This window comes from Aotus nancymaae, unplaced genomic scaffold, assembly GCF_030222135.1.
Source record: "Aotus nancymaae isolate 86718 unplaced genomic scaffold, 86718_ANA_hifiasm-v0.15.2.pri h1tg000067l, whole genome shotgun sequence".
NCBI lineage: Eukaryota > Metazoa > Chordata > Mammalia > Primates > Aotidae > Aotus > Aotus nancymaae.
The window spans coordinates 13,158,421-13,176,056 of NW_026988482.1; the positions used below are offsets into that span (position 1 = coordinate 13,158,421).

At 36.5% G+C, this 17,636-nt stretch overlaps 1 protein-coding gene across 4 annotated transcripts in view; it reads right to left on the bottom strand.

The window, feature by feature from the left end:
• The window catches only part of FGF12 (fibroblast growth factor 12), a 587,631-nt gene that overhangs the window by 11,822 nt on the left and 558,173 nt on the right, over positions 1-17,636 (bottom strand). For all 4 annotated transcript variants that reach the window (XM_012448940.2, XM_064366923.1, XM_012448939.2 and 1 more), the window contains one exon: positions 11,040-11,238. In XM_012448940.2, coding sequence (XP_012304363.1) covers positions 11,040-11,238 — 199 coding nt within the window. The remainder of the gene's footprint in view (positions 1-11,039; positions 11,239-17,636) is intronic.

Here is a 17,636-nt window from a genome sequence, read left to right on the forward strand (position 1 = left end):
AAGAGTACGTCAGCAACTGCATTTATTTTCTTAAAAGTGTGAACAAACCAGGGATGTATTATCCCCATTTCTTGTCACAACTATGGTGATGGGAGTCAGGGTGGTATTACTAATATTCTATAATATGAGACAGTTCTACAGAGTAGAAGAATTTTTCCAAACAAGATTGTCTCCCCATTCGAAAAGTAGTCATATAACCTAAAGTCAGTGGTTGTCAAGCAGTGGTGAATCTGCCTTCAGTGAATCTTTGGTAATGCCTGAGACATGTTTGTCTGTCACCACTATAGAGGAAGATTTGCTGTTGGCATCTTGAACATAGAGGCTATAGATGTTGCCAAGTATCCTCCAATGCACAGAATTATATAATCCAAAGTCCCAAAATGTTGTTAGTAGTGTTTGAGTTGTAATAGCCAGTACTAGAGAATTACATGTGATTTTAAAATGTCATATTTAAGTGTGTGTGTGTGTGTGTGTGTGTGTGTACATTTCAGCACACAGATCCATTATTCGCCCAGTTGGTCATGCCTAACACCCAAAAGTCATCCCTGATTTCTCTCTTTATCTAACAACCTACATCCAATCCATTAGCATGCCCTATCAGGTCTAACTTCAAAATAAATTCAAAGTCATTCTGTCTACCTCTAGTTATAAAACCCTAGAGTCCAATTTACTATTATCTTGCCTAAGATCCTGGATGATTTCTCTGAAATTCTGCTCAATATCTATAATGAATCGCCATCATACTAAACATAAAATCTAAAATCCTGAAGGTGGTTACAAGGCCTGAATTTATATGGTCTTCCCTCTAAGTCCATCTCCTACCTTCTATTCCTTTAATCAATCCATTTCAGTCAGATTGGCTTTATTGCTCATTATTAGGTATGCTTGGATTCTATAAAAGCCTTTAAAATCTGTCAGTTTTACCTGCAGAAAACCTTGTACCACATCTTTGCATGGTTTACTACTAAATTTCATTTAGATTGCTGTTTAAATGTCATTTACTTCATCTTCCCTAAGAAATTTACCTTCATTATACTTTTTAAAATAGTTCTATTTTTTTTCATGGAACTAATCTCTAGTGATGTTTTAAAATGCATGCTTATTTTAATTGCTTATGTTCTTTACCCATTTTTAGACATAAATGCTATCAAGTCAAAATTGTCTTTCCTTGAGTACGACTGCATCCCCATTAGTACAGTGAAAGACGTTTAGTAGGTGTTTCATAGTTACTTTCCAAATGAATATTCCTATCTACTATGCTATATTGACTTACTGAAGAAGTCTTTGGTTGGAGTAAAGCTGGTTTTTCTTTCACCTTTAAAGTCAGTGAATCTTTACTTTAGTCTCTACAGTCCTAAACTTGTGCTAAGTTCCCTGAAATTGACCAATATAAAGGTAAAATAGATGAAACAAACGGAGCAAGGAATACCACGCAATAAACAACATTTATCAAGCTCGTTTAGTGATATCTGAATCATCAAATAATAAGCCTCATCTTCACAGAAATTTTTTAAAACTCAATGAAAAAGAAAATAAACCAAGAAAGTTGATGACCACCCTTACCTTTCCTTGTATAAATATATATGATAAATTATAGAGTCTAGAAAGGAAAGAGATTCTGAGGATCATTGCATCCAATGGCTCCCCAAACTTAGTTCTCAAAGCATGACCCCTAACCGCCACCACCAACAGCAGCATCATTAAGAAATTGCAAATTATTTGGCCAACTCAAACCTACAGAATTAAATATTCAGGAAATGGGGCCCAGCAATCAATGCTTTAGTAGGCTCTCTGGGTGATTCTGATGCACACTCAATTTGTAGAGCTGATGTCCTTAATTCTCCCATGAGAAGTACCTGGGTTTTCTAAGAATACATATTTGCATTTATGTCTTCCTTCTGCAGATTCTAATTCATAAGAAGTTACACACAAATACACATACACACACACACACACACATACACAACTGATTAAGTAAATTGAATAAGGAATGACAGTCAATTTACACACACATACACATAGACACACACACCCCCACATCACATTTGTAGCAGGAAAAGTATGATGTCTGAAGTTACAAGGTAACAGTTCTAGATTTACCTCTTTCTAGCTATATACACTTGAGTGAGTTAACCTCTAGAAATGACATCTTCCTAGTGTTTAAAATAGCGATAGTAAATCTTAACCTGCATACTCCCAAGGATTTAGTGGCTATCAAATGATGCTCTGGTTCAGAAAGCATGCTGAAGTGACAATATGCCACGCAAATGGAACATAAGGTAGCATAGCTACTACTAATTATCACTTTGTATTGTTGCTGGATTCTTGACAGATTATCTGAAACTCGAGAGTGCTACTAGTAATGAGGAGAACCAGGTATTAATCTTTAAGCGTCAACGTCACTCTGTAGTGGAGAGTTGAACAACCTGTGTGTGGGGACACTGTAGTTGTTCCTGACAAATTGTGTTTTCCAAATAAAAACTATTTAACTTCTGTTTTGAATAAAACTCAAATAAATATTTGTTTTGTTCAAACCACCAAAAGAAAGCATGTGAGCCATACTTGACTTCTTGCTAAACCCTGTTATAATGCAAATGACTTTTGTTTTCTTCCCTAGGAAGCCTAACATTTGGCCCATTTGAGAGGAACTCTTCCATTTGAAAAACTTTTCTCTTAAAAGCGATGGTTTTAAGATCTGAATCAAACATGAGCATATTACGAATAATTCAAACCTAATGAAAATAAACTCTCTCTACTTTCACTACACCTAAAAAAACCCTCAAAATATAAACTTTATAAAGAACCCCCATCCAGTACCAGTTACCATCAAAGACAAGTGAAATATGATTAATTATTTTATTACTACAAATTTAATTGAATTTTCTTTGCTCCTCTGTAATTTTCAAGAAGCGAAAAGGTTAGATTACTGTGTTAGTTAATGCACCATTAAAGATATTTAATTGTCTTAATAGCAGATCATAGAAGGGTGTGGGAAATTTAAATAAAGCAATTTCACACCTTCATTAATGTTACATGGAATCCTTTTGGAACTACTGGAGAATTTTAAGTGCTGGCTTGGAAGAAATGTATTGCCATAGAAATGCCTCTATTGTGCTGTACACATTTACTATAACGAGTTAAGAGACATTGTGAACAAAAAGATCTATATGTTCATGTAGAAAGAAAGCAAAAGCAGTGTTTGCATGAGAGAGAGAGAGAGAGAGAGAGAGAGAGAGAGAGAGAGAGAGAGAGAGAGAATGTGTGGGGAAGAGGTAGGAGGGTTGTATTAAAGACTCAATTCAGAAACCAGCAAAAAGATGCTTTGAATAAGTTACAATGGTTTGCAGGAGGAAAGTATCACAGGCTGGCAGAGATCCAAAGTGCAAAAGAAAGAGTTTCAGCTATTATCCTTTCTGTAATTAAAACAATTACTTGCATAGAGATTCTTTTTTGCTCCATCTTTCTGCTTTTGTCTTTTAGTATGGTTGGGTCCAAAAGAGAACCAAGCCATTCATTTCTATTTCCAGAGTACTGAAATAAAAATATCAAATTTGGCATTAGTGTCCTACCAGTTGGAGTTTTATAACATCAAGCCTCCTGATTTGCTCTGCTCTCTGGTGTCTTATTATATAATTTTGAAGGAATTATTATTCTTCCAGATTCAATTTTCATTGCCTTTAATTTCTCATGCAATGCCACATCTCACAGCATTTTTCCAATACAAAACACAATAGGACAGTGTCCATTTTCGAAGGGAAAATGAAAAAGGCACTTCATGTTTGATTTGACCAAATTCTCTTGAGAAATCCAACTTTTTTACAATGTCTAATTTTCATATTATTCCTTTGAAGCTGGTGGGATTTATAACAGACTTTATGTTCAGAGATGACTGAGGTTGAAGAATGTAAATTATTTTCTCAAAATTACTTAGCAAGGCTGCTCTGCCTATGGAGTAGCCATTCTTCTGTTTCTTGACTTCTCTAATACACTTGCTTTCATTAAAAAAAAAAAAAAAACTACTTAGCAAATAATTGCCAAAACTTTAATCCAAATAATTAGACATTTCTGAATTCTTGGTAACTTGATTTCTATTAGGTTGCTTTAAGAGGTCAATTTAATAAAATAATTGGCATTACCTCTACTAACTTCATATAGTAATTTAATTCTCCACTAAAACATACCTGTCTTAATAGTAGAGAATGTAAAAATGTAACATTTAATATACTTAATTTCATGATGTCAGAGACAATTTATATTATATTAGATTTAGTTCAATACATTCATCACAATAATATGAATAAATTTAAATGATCCATGGCCAGATTTGACTAAAAGGAGCTTAGAAACACCAAATTCAGAACACTGCATCTCAAACTCAATGCCCTCAGAAATCACTGGACAGGTTTTTAAAACTGTAGTGTCCTACGTCATACCCAGGTTTAAAACATCAGATCACTTTGGAGATATAGTCTGAGAATCTTTTAGCTTCAAAGAACACTTCAGATGGTTCAATACTGATGTTTGGGAAATAGCAGTTTACATTCTGCTGAGTCTTAAATCAGATTCTATGAGCTTAAAGCAACAGTTCTAAAAAAGAAAATGGATAACATGTATACACCCAGGTGTGTGTGTGTGTGTGCACGTGCGTGTGTGTGCGCGTGCATGTGTGTGCGTGCATGTGTGTGTGTGCGTGTGTGTTAGTGCTGTCTCCCCACTAAAAAATAAATTGGTAGAAATAATCAATATTCCTTTATTCCAAGTTTAATGCTTCTGTATGGATGGCTCTCAACTGATACTTAGTGATCTTTGCAAATATATTTATTTCTCCAGGACTCAGCTCTTGAAGCTTAAATCTTTGCAAAGTACACAGATTTTTTTTTTTTTTTTTCAGAAGGAAAGAACCAGATCCTGAATACTCAGCCAACTACAGGAGAAGAGTAATGTGCTTCCTGAAGGAGGAAGGAGGAGAAGAGATTGTATTTTGTTCTTTGTCAAAGGTATTTGGCTGTTGTATCTAATGCTAAAGGGGGAGGTCACCACTAAGACACTTTAAATCTGGGGGAGTTACTTATCTGTGCTGTGAACAATACTCTGAAAGGGCAGGATTGAGAATCAGGAAGCCTGTGCTGTTGTCTAACATTCCAGGGGAGGGGACCCATTAAGTAGAGGTTGATATGCAATGCACATAGTAATGTGCATAAATATCAAGTCTGTCTATAAGTGTCAGGGGCACCTCATCTATAATAGGTGCCCCTGAAAGCCATCATTAACATTCCTGTTTCTAAACACAGGATAAGAAGTGAAAGAGTGAAAGAAACAACAAGCTGGTGGATAATTATCATCATGTTTTCAGCGTAGGACTTAACCATTCTCAAACTGGCAGAGCTTAATTTTGGGAATCCTGACGTTCAAAAGAAATCACCAGTAGGACTGGGATAAAGGCAGACATATTTGTAAAACAAATAAGCAATAAAAAACAAAATAAAACAAAACAAAACAAAAAACACACACAAAGCAAAAACAAAAAACAAAACAAAACAAAAACCTGCTTTGACTTTTCCTCCATAATAGGTCAATTCCCTTCACAAAGGAAGGGCTCATTTATCATGCAGTGCTGGACTCTGTTGGGATGTTAACAGTATGAGCATTGGGCTTACAGGGTTACAAAAATTCCTTTAAACATTATAAATAAAAGAGTCAACAACTTTTTTTGGTTAACCCATTAGCAGCAAGATAGCTAATCTCTTATGGAGCTATCATTTTCTAATCGTTTCCTAAAAGTATCATCTAGTTATATGCTTCATACTTGCCCTATGGAAGAATATTATAAAAAAACTTTATTTATTTATTTATTCATTTATTTTTGAGATAGAGTCTTTCTCTGTTGCCCAGGCTGGAGTGCAGTGGTGTTATCTCAGTTCCTGGCAAACTCTGCCTCCCAGGTTCAAGTGATTCTCGTGTCTCAGCCTCCCAAGTAGCCGGGATTACAGGTGTGTACCACCAGACCTGGCTAACTTTTGTATTTTTTAGTAGTGACAGAGTTTTGCCATGTTGGGCAGGCAGGTCTTGAACTCCTGGCCTCAAGTGATTCACCCATCTCGACTTCCCAAATTGCTGGGATTACAATGTGAGCCACCGTGTCTGGCCTAAAATCTATTTAAAGATAAGAGTTATGGCTAGGATGCCTTTCATTCTATCCCCTCATCTGAAAAAAATCACAAATAATGGAAATAGCTCATAAAGCTGTAATTTATTTATTCAATAATTAAATAAAATATGTTTAGACCATTTTTATATGTAAATTCTATGCCAGGTTCTATGAAGGAATGTGGTTTTACAGTAACAGGCTTATAAAGACTGACATACAATGTCATTGCCAAAGAACTTTAGGAATCATCTGGTCCAATTTTTTTACTGAGTTGGAAATAAAACCTGTTAGAATTCACCAGAAAAGAAGTGATGCATTTTTAATTCTTTCTTGCCTAGCTTGAGTATGCCATTCCATTAACTGTTTTATCTGATTGCTTACCAATATAAGTATTTCTCATCATATCATCTATACCTGTCTCAATTTTTCATGGTTTAAAACTCATTTACTATTCAAATTGCTTCATAGTATAACATTTCTGCTTTGCTTTCGCTGAATTTTCTGAGTATTTGCATATTCACAGGCTTACTTCAGATTGAAGGGCAATGCAGTGCAGGGGTTACATGCATAGGCATTGACATTAGGGTTTTCCTGGACTGCAGTCCCAGTTCTGTATTTATCTAGCCCTGTGGTCTTGGACTGGTTACTCAGTTGCTGTAAATATAAGTTTCTTCAACTGTAAAATGAGGATAAAAATATAGAACAATTGTGAAGCTTGAGATAACATACGCAACCTGACTAGCAAATTGTAAATTAATAAACTGCATACAGAAGTAGTAAGACAATTAATAGCAGTAATGGTGACAGCAAAAATAATTTAGGTATCCCAGCAGTGAGGAAAAAGGTTTCAATGCCCAGTAGAATAATGCCTAATACAACCTCAAATGTACATATCTTTGGTAATAATGGTGACCTGTCAAAATCATTTAACGATGTACTGTATAACTACATGCAGAATCTTCAGGTAATTGTTCACATTTTCTGTATTATAATGACATAAAAGTACATAGGAGGCAGAAAAGAACCATCCAATTCCATGTGTTTCATGTTAAGTTATAAGAGCGTGATGATCTCCATTAATCTGCAGGAACTTTTATTTCTAAGGGTTAGGGATATCTTGCAGATTTTTAAAAAGAAAAGCAATTAGGCGACATTTATTCAAGATCATTTACTAGGGTCCACTATGTTAAAGTTACATCTACATCGTTTTCGATCGCAGACCATAGCCTATCTCACCAGTTTTAAATGGGGTTTAAGAACTGGTTCAAGTCAAAATGCTTTGGTTTCAATTCTGGCTTTGCCAATTGCTAGCTGCATGATTTAGGACAAATTACTCAATATCTCTGTGTTTCATTTTTCAGGTTTGTAAATGGGGATAATACTGGAACCTACTTCATACAAATGGAATGAAAAGTACGAGACAGAAATTGAGATATGCTTAGAACAGCACCTGCACAGAGTAAGCATTTATAAAAGTGTTACCTAAGATTGTTCAATAAAGTTAGTTCTCTAAGGCAAAAGGTAAAGACATTTATAGGGAATGAGAAGGTATTCGATCTAAAACCAATTAAGTTTTCGTTTTCATTTTTGGAAGTGGTTATCATCATATTCTATATACTTCACACCTAGAGAGACAAAAATCCTTGAAAGTGAATTGAGGTATTAGTGAGTCTGATTTAGAATGGATTTTTTTCCCCAGAACAAAAAGAAAATAATTCTAAAGGATTACTCAATAACATAAAGTAAAACCAAGATAATCTACCAAAAGATGTCAATTGGAAAATCAGGAAATCAGAGATATTCTAATGTTAGGAGGCTGTAAGTCTGAAGCAGAGTTTTTAGTCTCAATACCCATTCACACATTACCCCCTAGTCACAGAACATTTATTTGGTATATGGCTATCAAAAAAAAAAAAAAAAAAAAAAAAAAGATGACATTCTTAGCTTCTCTACACCTAAGTATGACCACCTGACTAGGCTGTGGCCAGTGGGATAAGTATCATATAGCAGTTACCAGGGACAACTTGAAAAGAAAACTGGCCCTGGGTCTTCCTTCTGTATTCTTCGTCTCTCCTCTGCCCTTTGGCTGGAATAAGATACTGGTTGGATCATGGGCAGAAGGGCAGATCCAGGGCTAGTGTGTGTGGTTGTGTTCATGGTGCAGTGCACAGCTGTAAATGACCCACAGCAACACACTGGGGAGAAAGGTATTAAATGCTGGATGCGCCAAGGCCCCTACCAATTGGAAAAGCACAGTAGCAGCTTGGATAACTGGTCTCTAGATTTGTTTTGTGAGAGAATAAAACTTTATATGATTAAGCTGTTGTTGACATGGGTTTGTGTTGTTTGAAGACAACCTTAATTCTAACCCATACAGATAGGAATGTACAGCTGTACATGGACACGATCATCCAGACCCAAGAGGAAACTTGGCTAACCAAAATAGAGATAGCAGCTAAAATTAGGAGGATAGGTTACAGGTGTATTTTTAAGTGGGGTCAGGAGGGCGGAATTCAATATAAAGGGCGTTATCCATAAAGGGGATAAACAAAACACATGGATTTATTTTCTTTATACTTTCCTAAATTTTCCAAAAATTGTTAATGACCTTGTACTACTTTTATAACAAGAAGAAAATCAATGTAAATGCACAAATTACAATGATGCAATAACTAAGAGCATAATTCATCAAACATTTCATTTTTGAGAATCCATATATTTCCCTGTGAAAATATTATTTACTTCTCAGGTACCCTTTGCTTAACCTTTCCTTCCTTCATTCACACTGCACCTGGAATGTTTTTGTCTGCCTAATCCCCACCTCTCACATCAAATTGCAGGAACCTGGCCTAGCCCTGAAGGTGAGTTTAAATATTAGCTTCTCAATGATCCCTTACATTTTGTGGAATAATAGCTTTTTGTCTTTAAGTCTAAGTATAAATCCTGCAGTATGTAATGCAACACATTTTACATTTTACTATTGCTCTGAGTAAACCTCTAAAAATATCATAAAGTTCTCTGGCATATATATTCTTCCTTCATACTTTTCTATTCATTAATTCATTCACATGTTCACTTATTGGACAACTGATTATCAAATATCTGTCTATGATATGCCAATTATAGAAAACACAGGGAGAGATGAAGAAAAATAAAACATGTTCTGTTTATTCAGAGTGAGCCATGCACGGTGGCTGGGCATGGTGGCTCATGCCTGTAATCTCAGCACTTTGGGAGGCTGAGGTGGACAGATCACCTGAGATTGAGAGTTCGAGACCAGCCTGACCAACATGTAGAAACCCAATCTCTACTAAAAATACAAAATTAGCCGGGCATGGTGGCACATGCCTGTAATCTCAGCTACTCACTAGAGTGAGGCAGGAGAATCGTTTGAAACTGGGAGGCGGAAGCTGCAGTGAGCCAAGATTACGCCATTGCACTATAACCTCAGCAACAAGATAAAAACTCCATCTTAAAAAAAAAAAAAAAAGAAGAAAAAAAAAAGTGAGCTAACCATGAGTAAGAGCAAACAGAGAGGCAATGGGCAAATTTAATGCCATAATTTCTACGGGAGAGAAATGTATATAATGACAAGGTGATAGAATGTTTAACTCTATTTGACGAAAGTCAGGAAAGGCATCATAGAAGTATTGACTCTTGAATTATTTTTTCACAAAGCCTAATAGGCATTTTTTCCAGGCAGATGAGATAAGTGGATGAAATCTGAAGGAGCAGGGATGATGAACAACATGAGGCCAATAAAAGTGAAAATATACTGCAGGAAAGAAAGTTCATTTCATGTGCTGAAGGCACAGCATGTGAAGAGAGACCTGAGAGGGGCTAGGGGCTTTGAATATCACATTTTATCCAGTGCTTGGAACATAGGAACACAGTATTGACTTAAATGTTTGCAGTCACAGTGCTATGTACTACACAGCAGGCACTGTGTACACTGGTTAACTGATCATGCCATGTGAGATATTCAGGGGACAGCAAGCTTGACTAAGTCACAGAGTTGCAATGCACTGCCTCAGTTTTCTCATTTCCTCAGACAAGGATGCTGAGCCAATGTTTAAAGTGATTATAATGTGACTTTCAGAGGAGAAATAAACTTACTTAGCTTGTAGAAAGCTTGGCTGAATTCAAGAAATGTGGTTGCCCAAATGATATACTGTCATCCTAGTTAAGGAACTTCTGAGAAAACAGCCTAGTTGCCAAAAATTGGTTTCCTCGGGGGGGAAAAATATATATATACATATATATATATAGTTTAGTCTAATGGTCAATTTGAAATAAAGGAACAGAGTGTTAAATGATGATGAGAGAAAGGTTATAGGATAACCTGAGAAGGATACAATGTAATACCATAAATATAAAAGTATTACTGGTTTTTCAAGGATATATCTTGAGAAATTAAATTATTAGGTTTAAAAAAGGAGGAAATTACATACTAGATAGTAACTACCACTCCTTTTCTACTTTCCAAATCTTTCCGCCTTCTAAACTCAGGCATTTTTTTAAGTGCCAAGTATCTGTAATAGAATTTTCCTATTTTTATTCTTTTTTTTAATAGGAAGAGATTTCCAGCTACTCAGGAGGCTGAGGCAGGAGAATCGCTTGAACCTGGGAGGTGGAAGTTGCAGAGAGCTGAGATCGCACCACTGCATTCCAGCCTGGGTGACAGAGCAAGGCTCCATCTCAAAGAAAAGAAAAAAGAAAAAAAAAAAAAGAAAAGGGAAGAGATACTATTGTGTTTTCTGAATATTTGTTTTGAATCTTTCTTCTGATCCTTTGCATTCCAGGCAAACCCTCTGGAGCAAAAGGGCAAGGAGCAGAATTGATATCAACACGCAGATAAGACTTCAGCAAAGACAGTAAGTTGGTTTCATACCTTCAATAGGTTTCGGTACAAAATGTGATGAGGGCTTGGTTTTCTTCACTCTGTTTCCCTTCATAATTTGACCTTCTTTATTGAGTCCCAGAAACCATGCTCGGCCTGATTCTTGCTGGCGGTATAGTGTGGAAGAATAGATCACATAGTAGTTTTCAAACACAGATTCCTTAAATTTGCATTCTGGAGTGAAAACATCCTGTTAAAAAAAAAAAGGACACAAAAAAGAGAAATGATTTAAAGGTGAATCAGTGAATGCTTAAATCCAGTAAGTTTGAAATTCATGACCTCTGTTAAGAACAAACGAAAGGCAATTACATATAATTTCTATTAGCCTTTGGTTGTGAAGATTCATCGTACAAAATCAAAAAACATGATTTCCTTTCTAGCCAACCTTTACCCCAGAGAACACAATTTGCTCAGGCTTGAAGCTAAGTTAAAAGCGTTTAGACCGTGACCAAGTCTGTGCTTTGATCCTAGCAATATGCTTTGTAAACTAAAGTGATTGGCCATTCCTCATTTACTCGCCCATAACCTGTTAGTAAGAAACAGAAATTTATTGTCGAAATCAAAATCAAATATAACCACAGAAAATATAGGCACACAAGGTGCTTCTGAAGAGACTATTCTGTATATACAAAAATGTATTACACAGCCACAGCTTGTTCAGTAAAACCACCACTTTTCTAATGTCAGTAACTTCTTTAATTTTCTTAAAACATTTTTTTCCTTAGTAATCAAAAATCTAAGGTAAAAAGCCCAGGAATGAGTAATAGAAAAAAAATTACTATTACACTGAAGAAAATTACTAATAGTATTACTAATTACTATTACTATTGACCTCAGTGAAACATAGAATGAAAATTTTAGTCTCAGAAGAAACCAGAAGATCCTGTACTTCAACTCCAATATTTGTTAAGTGAGAAAACCAAAGGATTATATGATTAATTCAAATATACATTTAAAAAATTACTGAGTCAATGCCAGAGCTCACATTTATTGCTTCATAATCACTGCCTCTTAGGCTCAGCTTTTCTGCCTGAGTCTTGTTTAGTGACTTGTAATGATATTTAAAAATCAATACAATAAAATCATATCCTAACATGTCAAATGAACAAAATGTATTTTGTGGAAGGAAGACATTTCTCCCCTTCTGAGACAAGCAGAAGAAAAACAAATCATATAGCATCTTCTTCAGGTACAAATAAATAGGAGTCCTATATGTCAGACACATATTCACCATAGTCACCATCTTCTTCTCCATGTATTGGAAAATTTTCGATCTGAGGCCCTCATGATTTAATGCAAGCAAACCTGGAATTAAGTTATTAATGAATATAGGAATAGAGTTGGTTGAAATCATGTCCTTGCAGGTGATACTCCCATGTTAATCTTCTGATGTTATTTGTAGAGAGTGCTCTCTCTCTCTTTCTCTCTCTCAATTTTTTTTTTTTTTTCAGAGATGGGGTCTTGGCTGGGCACGGTGGCTCATGCCTGTAATCCCAGCACTTTGGGAGGCCGAGGTGATTGGATCAGGAGGTCATGAGTTTGAGACCAACCTCGCCAATATGGTGAAACTCTGACTCTACCAAAAATAAAAATAAAAATAAAAAAAAACAAAAAAGAAAGAGAGAGATGGGATCTTGCTATGTTGCCTAGGCTGACCTCAAACTCCTGGGCAAAGAGGATCCTCCCATATCAACCTCCCAAGTAGCTGGAACTACAGGTGTGTACCACTCCACCCAGCTTGATTTCGAATAGTTTTAACATTATAGACAAAAGAAAATGAGACTAAGAAAACTGGAGTAGGCTGGGGGGCGGTAGCTTATATCTGTAATGCCAGCACTTTGGGAGGTTGAGGTAGGCAGATCATTTGAGGTGAGGAGTTCGAGACCAGCCTGGCCAACATGGTGAAAACCTGTCTCTACTCAAAATGAAAAAATTAGCTGGGTGTGGTGGCATGCACCCGTATTCTTAGCTACTCAGAAGGCTGAGGTGGGATGATGGCTTGATCCGGGGAGGTGGATTTTGTAGTGAGCAGAGATCCTGCCCCACACTCCAGCCTGGGCAACAGAGTAAGATCTATCTCAAAAAAAACAGTCCAAAACAACGCTCCCCAAAGAAAACTGGAGTAGAAATGTGGTTGTAGACAGTAAAATAACAATAGTAGCAATAAATGAAAATTATGTTTACATCAATCCCGAAATATGATTTCTTAGAGTACTCTCAGTTTTAAGTAAATGAACTACTAGCTTAAGAATCAAAGAAACAAGTGACCATGACCTATTAGTTTGTATTCACTACAATGGCTATATTTTTTAAATGGACATTATAAAGTGTTTGTGAGGATGTGAAAAAACTACAGCTCACATACATTGCTTGTGGAAATGTACAATGATGCAGAAGCTGTGGAAAATAGGTTGGCAGTTCCTCAAACGGTTAAACATACAGTTGCCACACAATCAGAAAGTTCCACTTTTAGGTACAGTTCTAAGATTAATGAAAACATGTATGCACACAAAACTTGTGCACAAATGTTCACAGTAACATTTTTCATAATGTGAAAACAACCCAAACATCTATCAAGTGATGAATGGATAAATACAGTGTGATATTTCTAGAGAATGTGATTATAATATTCAATTATAAAGAAAGAATGAAATGCTGATTTATGTGGCAACATGGATGAACCTCGAACACATTATGTTAAGTACAAGGAGCCAGACACAGAAGGCCACATGTTGTATGATTCTATTTATATGAAATATCCAGAATAAGCAAATCCAGAGATAGTACGTGAGTAGCGGTTATCAAGGACTGGGGAAGGAGGTGTGATGGGTAAGGGTGGAGTGACTGCTTTGTTGGAGAGATGAAATGTTCTGGGATTAGATACTGGTGATGTCTGCACAACTTTCCCAATATGCCAAAAACCACTAAAGCACGAATACACTTTAAAAATGTAAATTACTCAGCTGGGCGTTGTGGCTCACGCCTGTAATCCCAGCACTTTGGGAGGCAGAGGCAGGCGGATCGTGAGGTCAGGAGAGCGACACCATACTGGCCAACATGGTGAAATCCCGTCTCTACTAAAATACAAAAAATTAGCTGGGAATGGTGGCACACGCCTGTAGTCTCAGCTACTCAGGAGGCTGAGGGAGGAGAATTGCTTGAACCTGAGAGGTAAAGGTTGCAGTGAACCAAAATTGCGTGGCTGCACTCCAGCCTGTGTAACAAGAGCAAAACTCAGTGAAAAGAAAAAAAAAAAAAAAGTAAATTACATGGCATTCAAATGATAACTCAAAAAAAAAAAAAAAAAAATCAGATAAACGAGATGACTAAAGAAAGTGAGCGAAATAATGAAAGTATTGTACATTCCTTGCCTGGCAGCACAGGGCTACATGATAACCCATGTGAAGGAAAACCAGCTCTTCTAAGGCCTTGTCTCAATATTGTCAGGACAGAGTTTAATCATTGCCAAGTATATGCATAAAAGTAATTCAGATCCAATTTAGATGATAATGTTAAGTTCTGGTTTTCTTCTAGACTAAGTTAAAGTATTTTTAAAATGCTTAAATTTAGGTACGGATTTTAATTTATTTTCTTTTTAAAAAACAAACTAATTAAAATAATTCCAAAGCTTTTTTTTTTCTAGATCTAGTCCAATATTAACAAACATAGTATTAACCCTAAGAAATTCTGCAAAGTTCAAGCAATATATTCTATGTATAAGATTTCAGACTTTATAAAGGAGTTAGGGAAAAAATAATTCCTGTTTTGCGTAAGTATATATCATCACATATGTAAATGGTGATAAAATATTCTTCCTTATGAATGTACATCACAGAAACATGTAAATTTGAAGACAGATAGAAAGCTGCTTAGTGATAGTACAATTTGGCACTTTTATTTAACAGGGTAACTAAAGTTCATGATAGTGAAATAATTGTCTCCATTGCCATAGAAAGTTAGAGGCCTATCCAGACCCTATGCTAGAACAATGAGCTCCTCGCTGGTGGTTCAGCACTTCTTCCAATGCCACACATTGCTTTCCTACTGCATAGGCAATCCTGCTTTTGATGCCAAGCTTGATTTGAGCAAGCCTTAGCCATTATGATAGAAACCATGCCCATCAATGATAGCCTGGATAAAGAAAATGTGTCACATATATACCATGGAATACTATGCAGCCATTAAAATGGATGAGTTCATGTCCTTTGCAGGGACATGGATGAAGCTGGAAACCATCATTCTCAGCAAACCGACACAAGAACAGAAACCCAAATACCACATGTTCTCACTCATAAGTGGGTGTTGAACAATGAGAACACATGGACACAGGGAGGGGAACATAATACACCAGGGCCTGTTAGGGGGTGGGGGGCTAGGTGAGGGATAGCAGGGGGCTGGGGGGCTAGGAGAGGGATAACATTAGGAGAAATACCTAATGTAGATGACGGGGTGATGGATGCAGCAAACCACCATGGCACATGTATACTTATGTAAGAAACCTGCATGTTCTGCACATGTACCCCAGAACTTAAAATATAATAAAAAACAAAGAAAGAAACCATATCAGTGATATATAATTACTACAATGTCATTTATACATCAAAAAAATAACACTTTCATTTAATAAATAATGACTCTCGGGTTTCTGTTTCATACTTGTTTAAAATTCCCTCCTGGAACAGTAAAGTCAGAAATATTGCACAAGAGCTAGATTCCTGGGGTCCTGAGCCAGGAACAGCATTAGGCAGGAACTGGGCTTTGAACTACTAAATTGACAAATGGGGTATTTCTTATACAGCATCCAGGTCCTAATCAGCAATGAAAAGCCAAGTGGAGTTTTCCATTCAATATAATTCCAGTAGGGCTACGCAGAGTCAGACTTTGAAAATGAGGCAGCTATTAATACCTGACAAGGGCAAGACATTTCCGGGTGGAAACATGGCAGGAGTTTGCTGCAGGCACTTGTGTGGACACAGGCAGACTCCCCTGTAAACTGGAAGGGAAACCTTCATGGCACTGAGCCAGCTTCCATAGTCATGCTAGGTAGAAACTTTACAATATAGGAGCAGTTTCAATTTCAATATGCAGTTGGGCATGAAAGAATTTGTATCATATTTGCTATTATCTTTCTTTTTTTGTAATAAGGAATCAGAGCCCTATGCATGGAGTAAGAAAACCAATCAGGGTTTTCCTTCTGGCTCCACATATATTAGCTGTGGGACTTTAGGTAAGTGGTTACAACTCTCTGAATTTCACATTTTCAACTGTAAATTGAGTTATTTTAAGGAAGATCATGCATATGGACGCATGTCATAAATGTATAGAATTTTAAAAATCTCCGACTCATCATTATTGAGTTTTCATATAGCAGGAAAAATACAATGACCCTTTTAACAAGGCACTAAATTCTGCTTTTGTCACACATGTTTATATCTGCTCCAACATCCAGGACCTTGTGCCATAAGAGTAGCTAAGGCAGATTACAAATATACAGACATTTTAAAAATAAAGCTTTCGGCAAAGACTCAGACAATCACAAATATTCAGAAGGAATTCTGTGGTTATAAAATGTGTGTTCAGATTGACAACAAATCTAAGGTATAACGGAAACAGTCAGGCTTGAAGTCAAAGGTGATAAAATCTTAGACCACCTTGATCCAGTGCACACAACAGAAAGAGGAGTAAATCATTAGTATAAGAAGGATTGTGTTTTCTTTTGTAAGGCTAACCAGTAGTCATGTTGCAACTCATGAGTTTTGCTTCTTTCTATAATCTTGAGCTCTCAGTTCAATATAGGTATCATAGCAAAGCTTACAGAAATTTGTTGAAATAGAAACAGCCACATGGTCACATCATGTGTGTAGATATGTGAAATGATAGGCCTATTTTTCATAATTATTACTTTAAGATCTGTCCATTCTTCAACTTATGCTGACTTTGACTTCAGTGGAATATGAATATTTTGATAGTGTTCTGAAATTATTTTTGAGTGCTCACTCTTTTAGCAGCATTTGCAGAACTGAGTTTCTGTTCTATCATTGTATAAGCCAATATCTGACCAATTCTTTTTCATATTCCAAACACCTATCCACCCTAGCCTTGCCCTCAAAGGTTAAAAACTCTGACCCATTTTAAGCCAGATGGTGAATGAATGCTGGAACTAGGCCTACTTAAGCCCAAGATGATCACAGAGGACCCCTTCTAGTCTCTCCCTATCCCATGGGATTCCAACCTACTCTCCCTAGAATTCTCCCTCACCCCACCTTCATAGTTTCACACTCTACCTTAATTCCTCTCCCACACTGAATTTCTTCCTGATTCTTCTCTCTGCACTTAGACGATTCATATTCTATGGTTTCCAGCTTCTTAGGGTCCGCCACTGCCCAAGAAAAATCCTTTCCTTTATAGCCAGCCTCTAACTTTGTCAGTTTGGCCCTTTCCCCGCGCCCACAATCTGAATGGAATTCCCCTTACTATATAAACATCATGAAGGATAAATAGACAGAAATTTAGAGATTTGAGTGAATCTATGGCTAAAATGCTGCACCTTTTCAGGTTTGACTCCCACTGTCAACATTGTTTTCATCA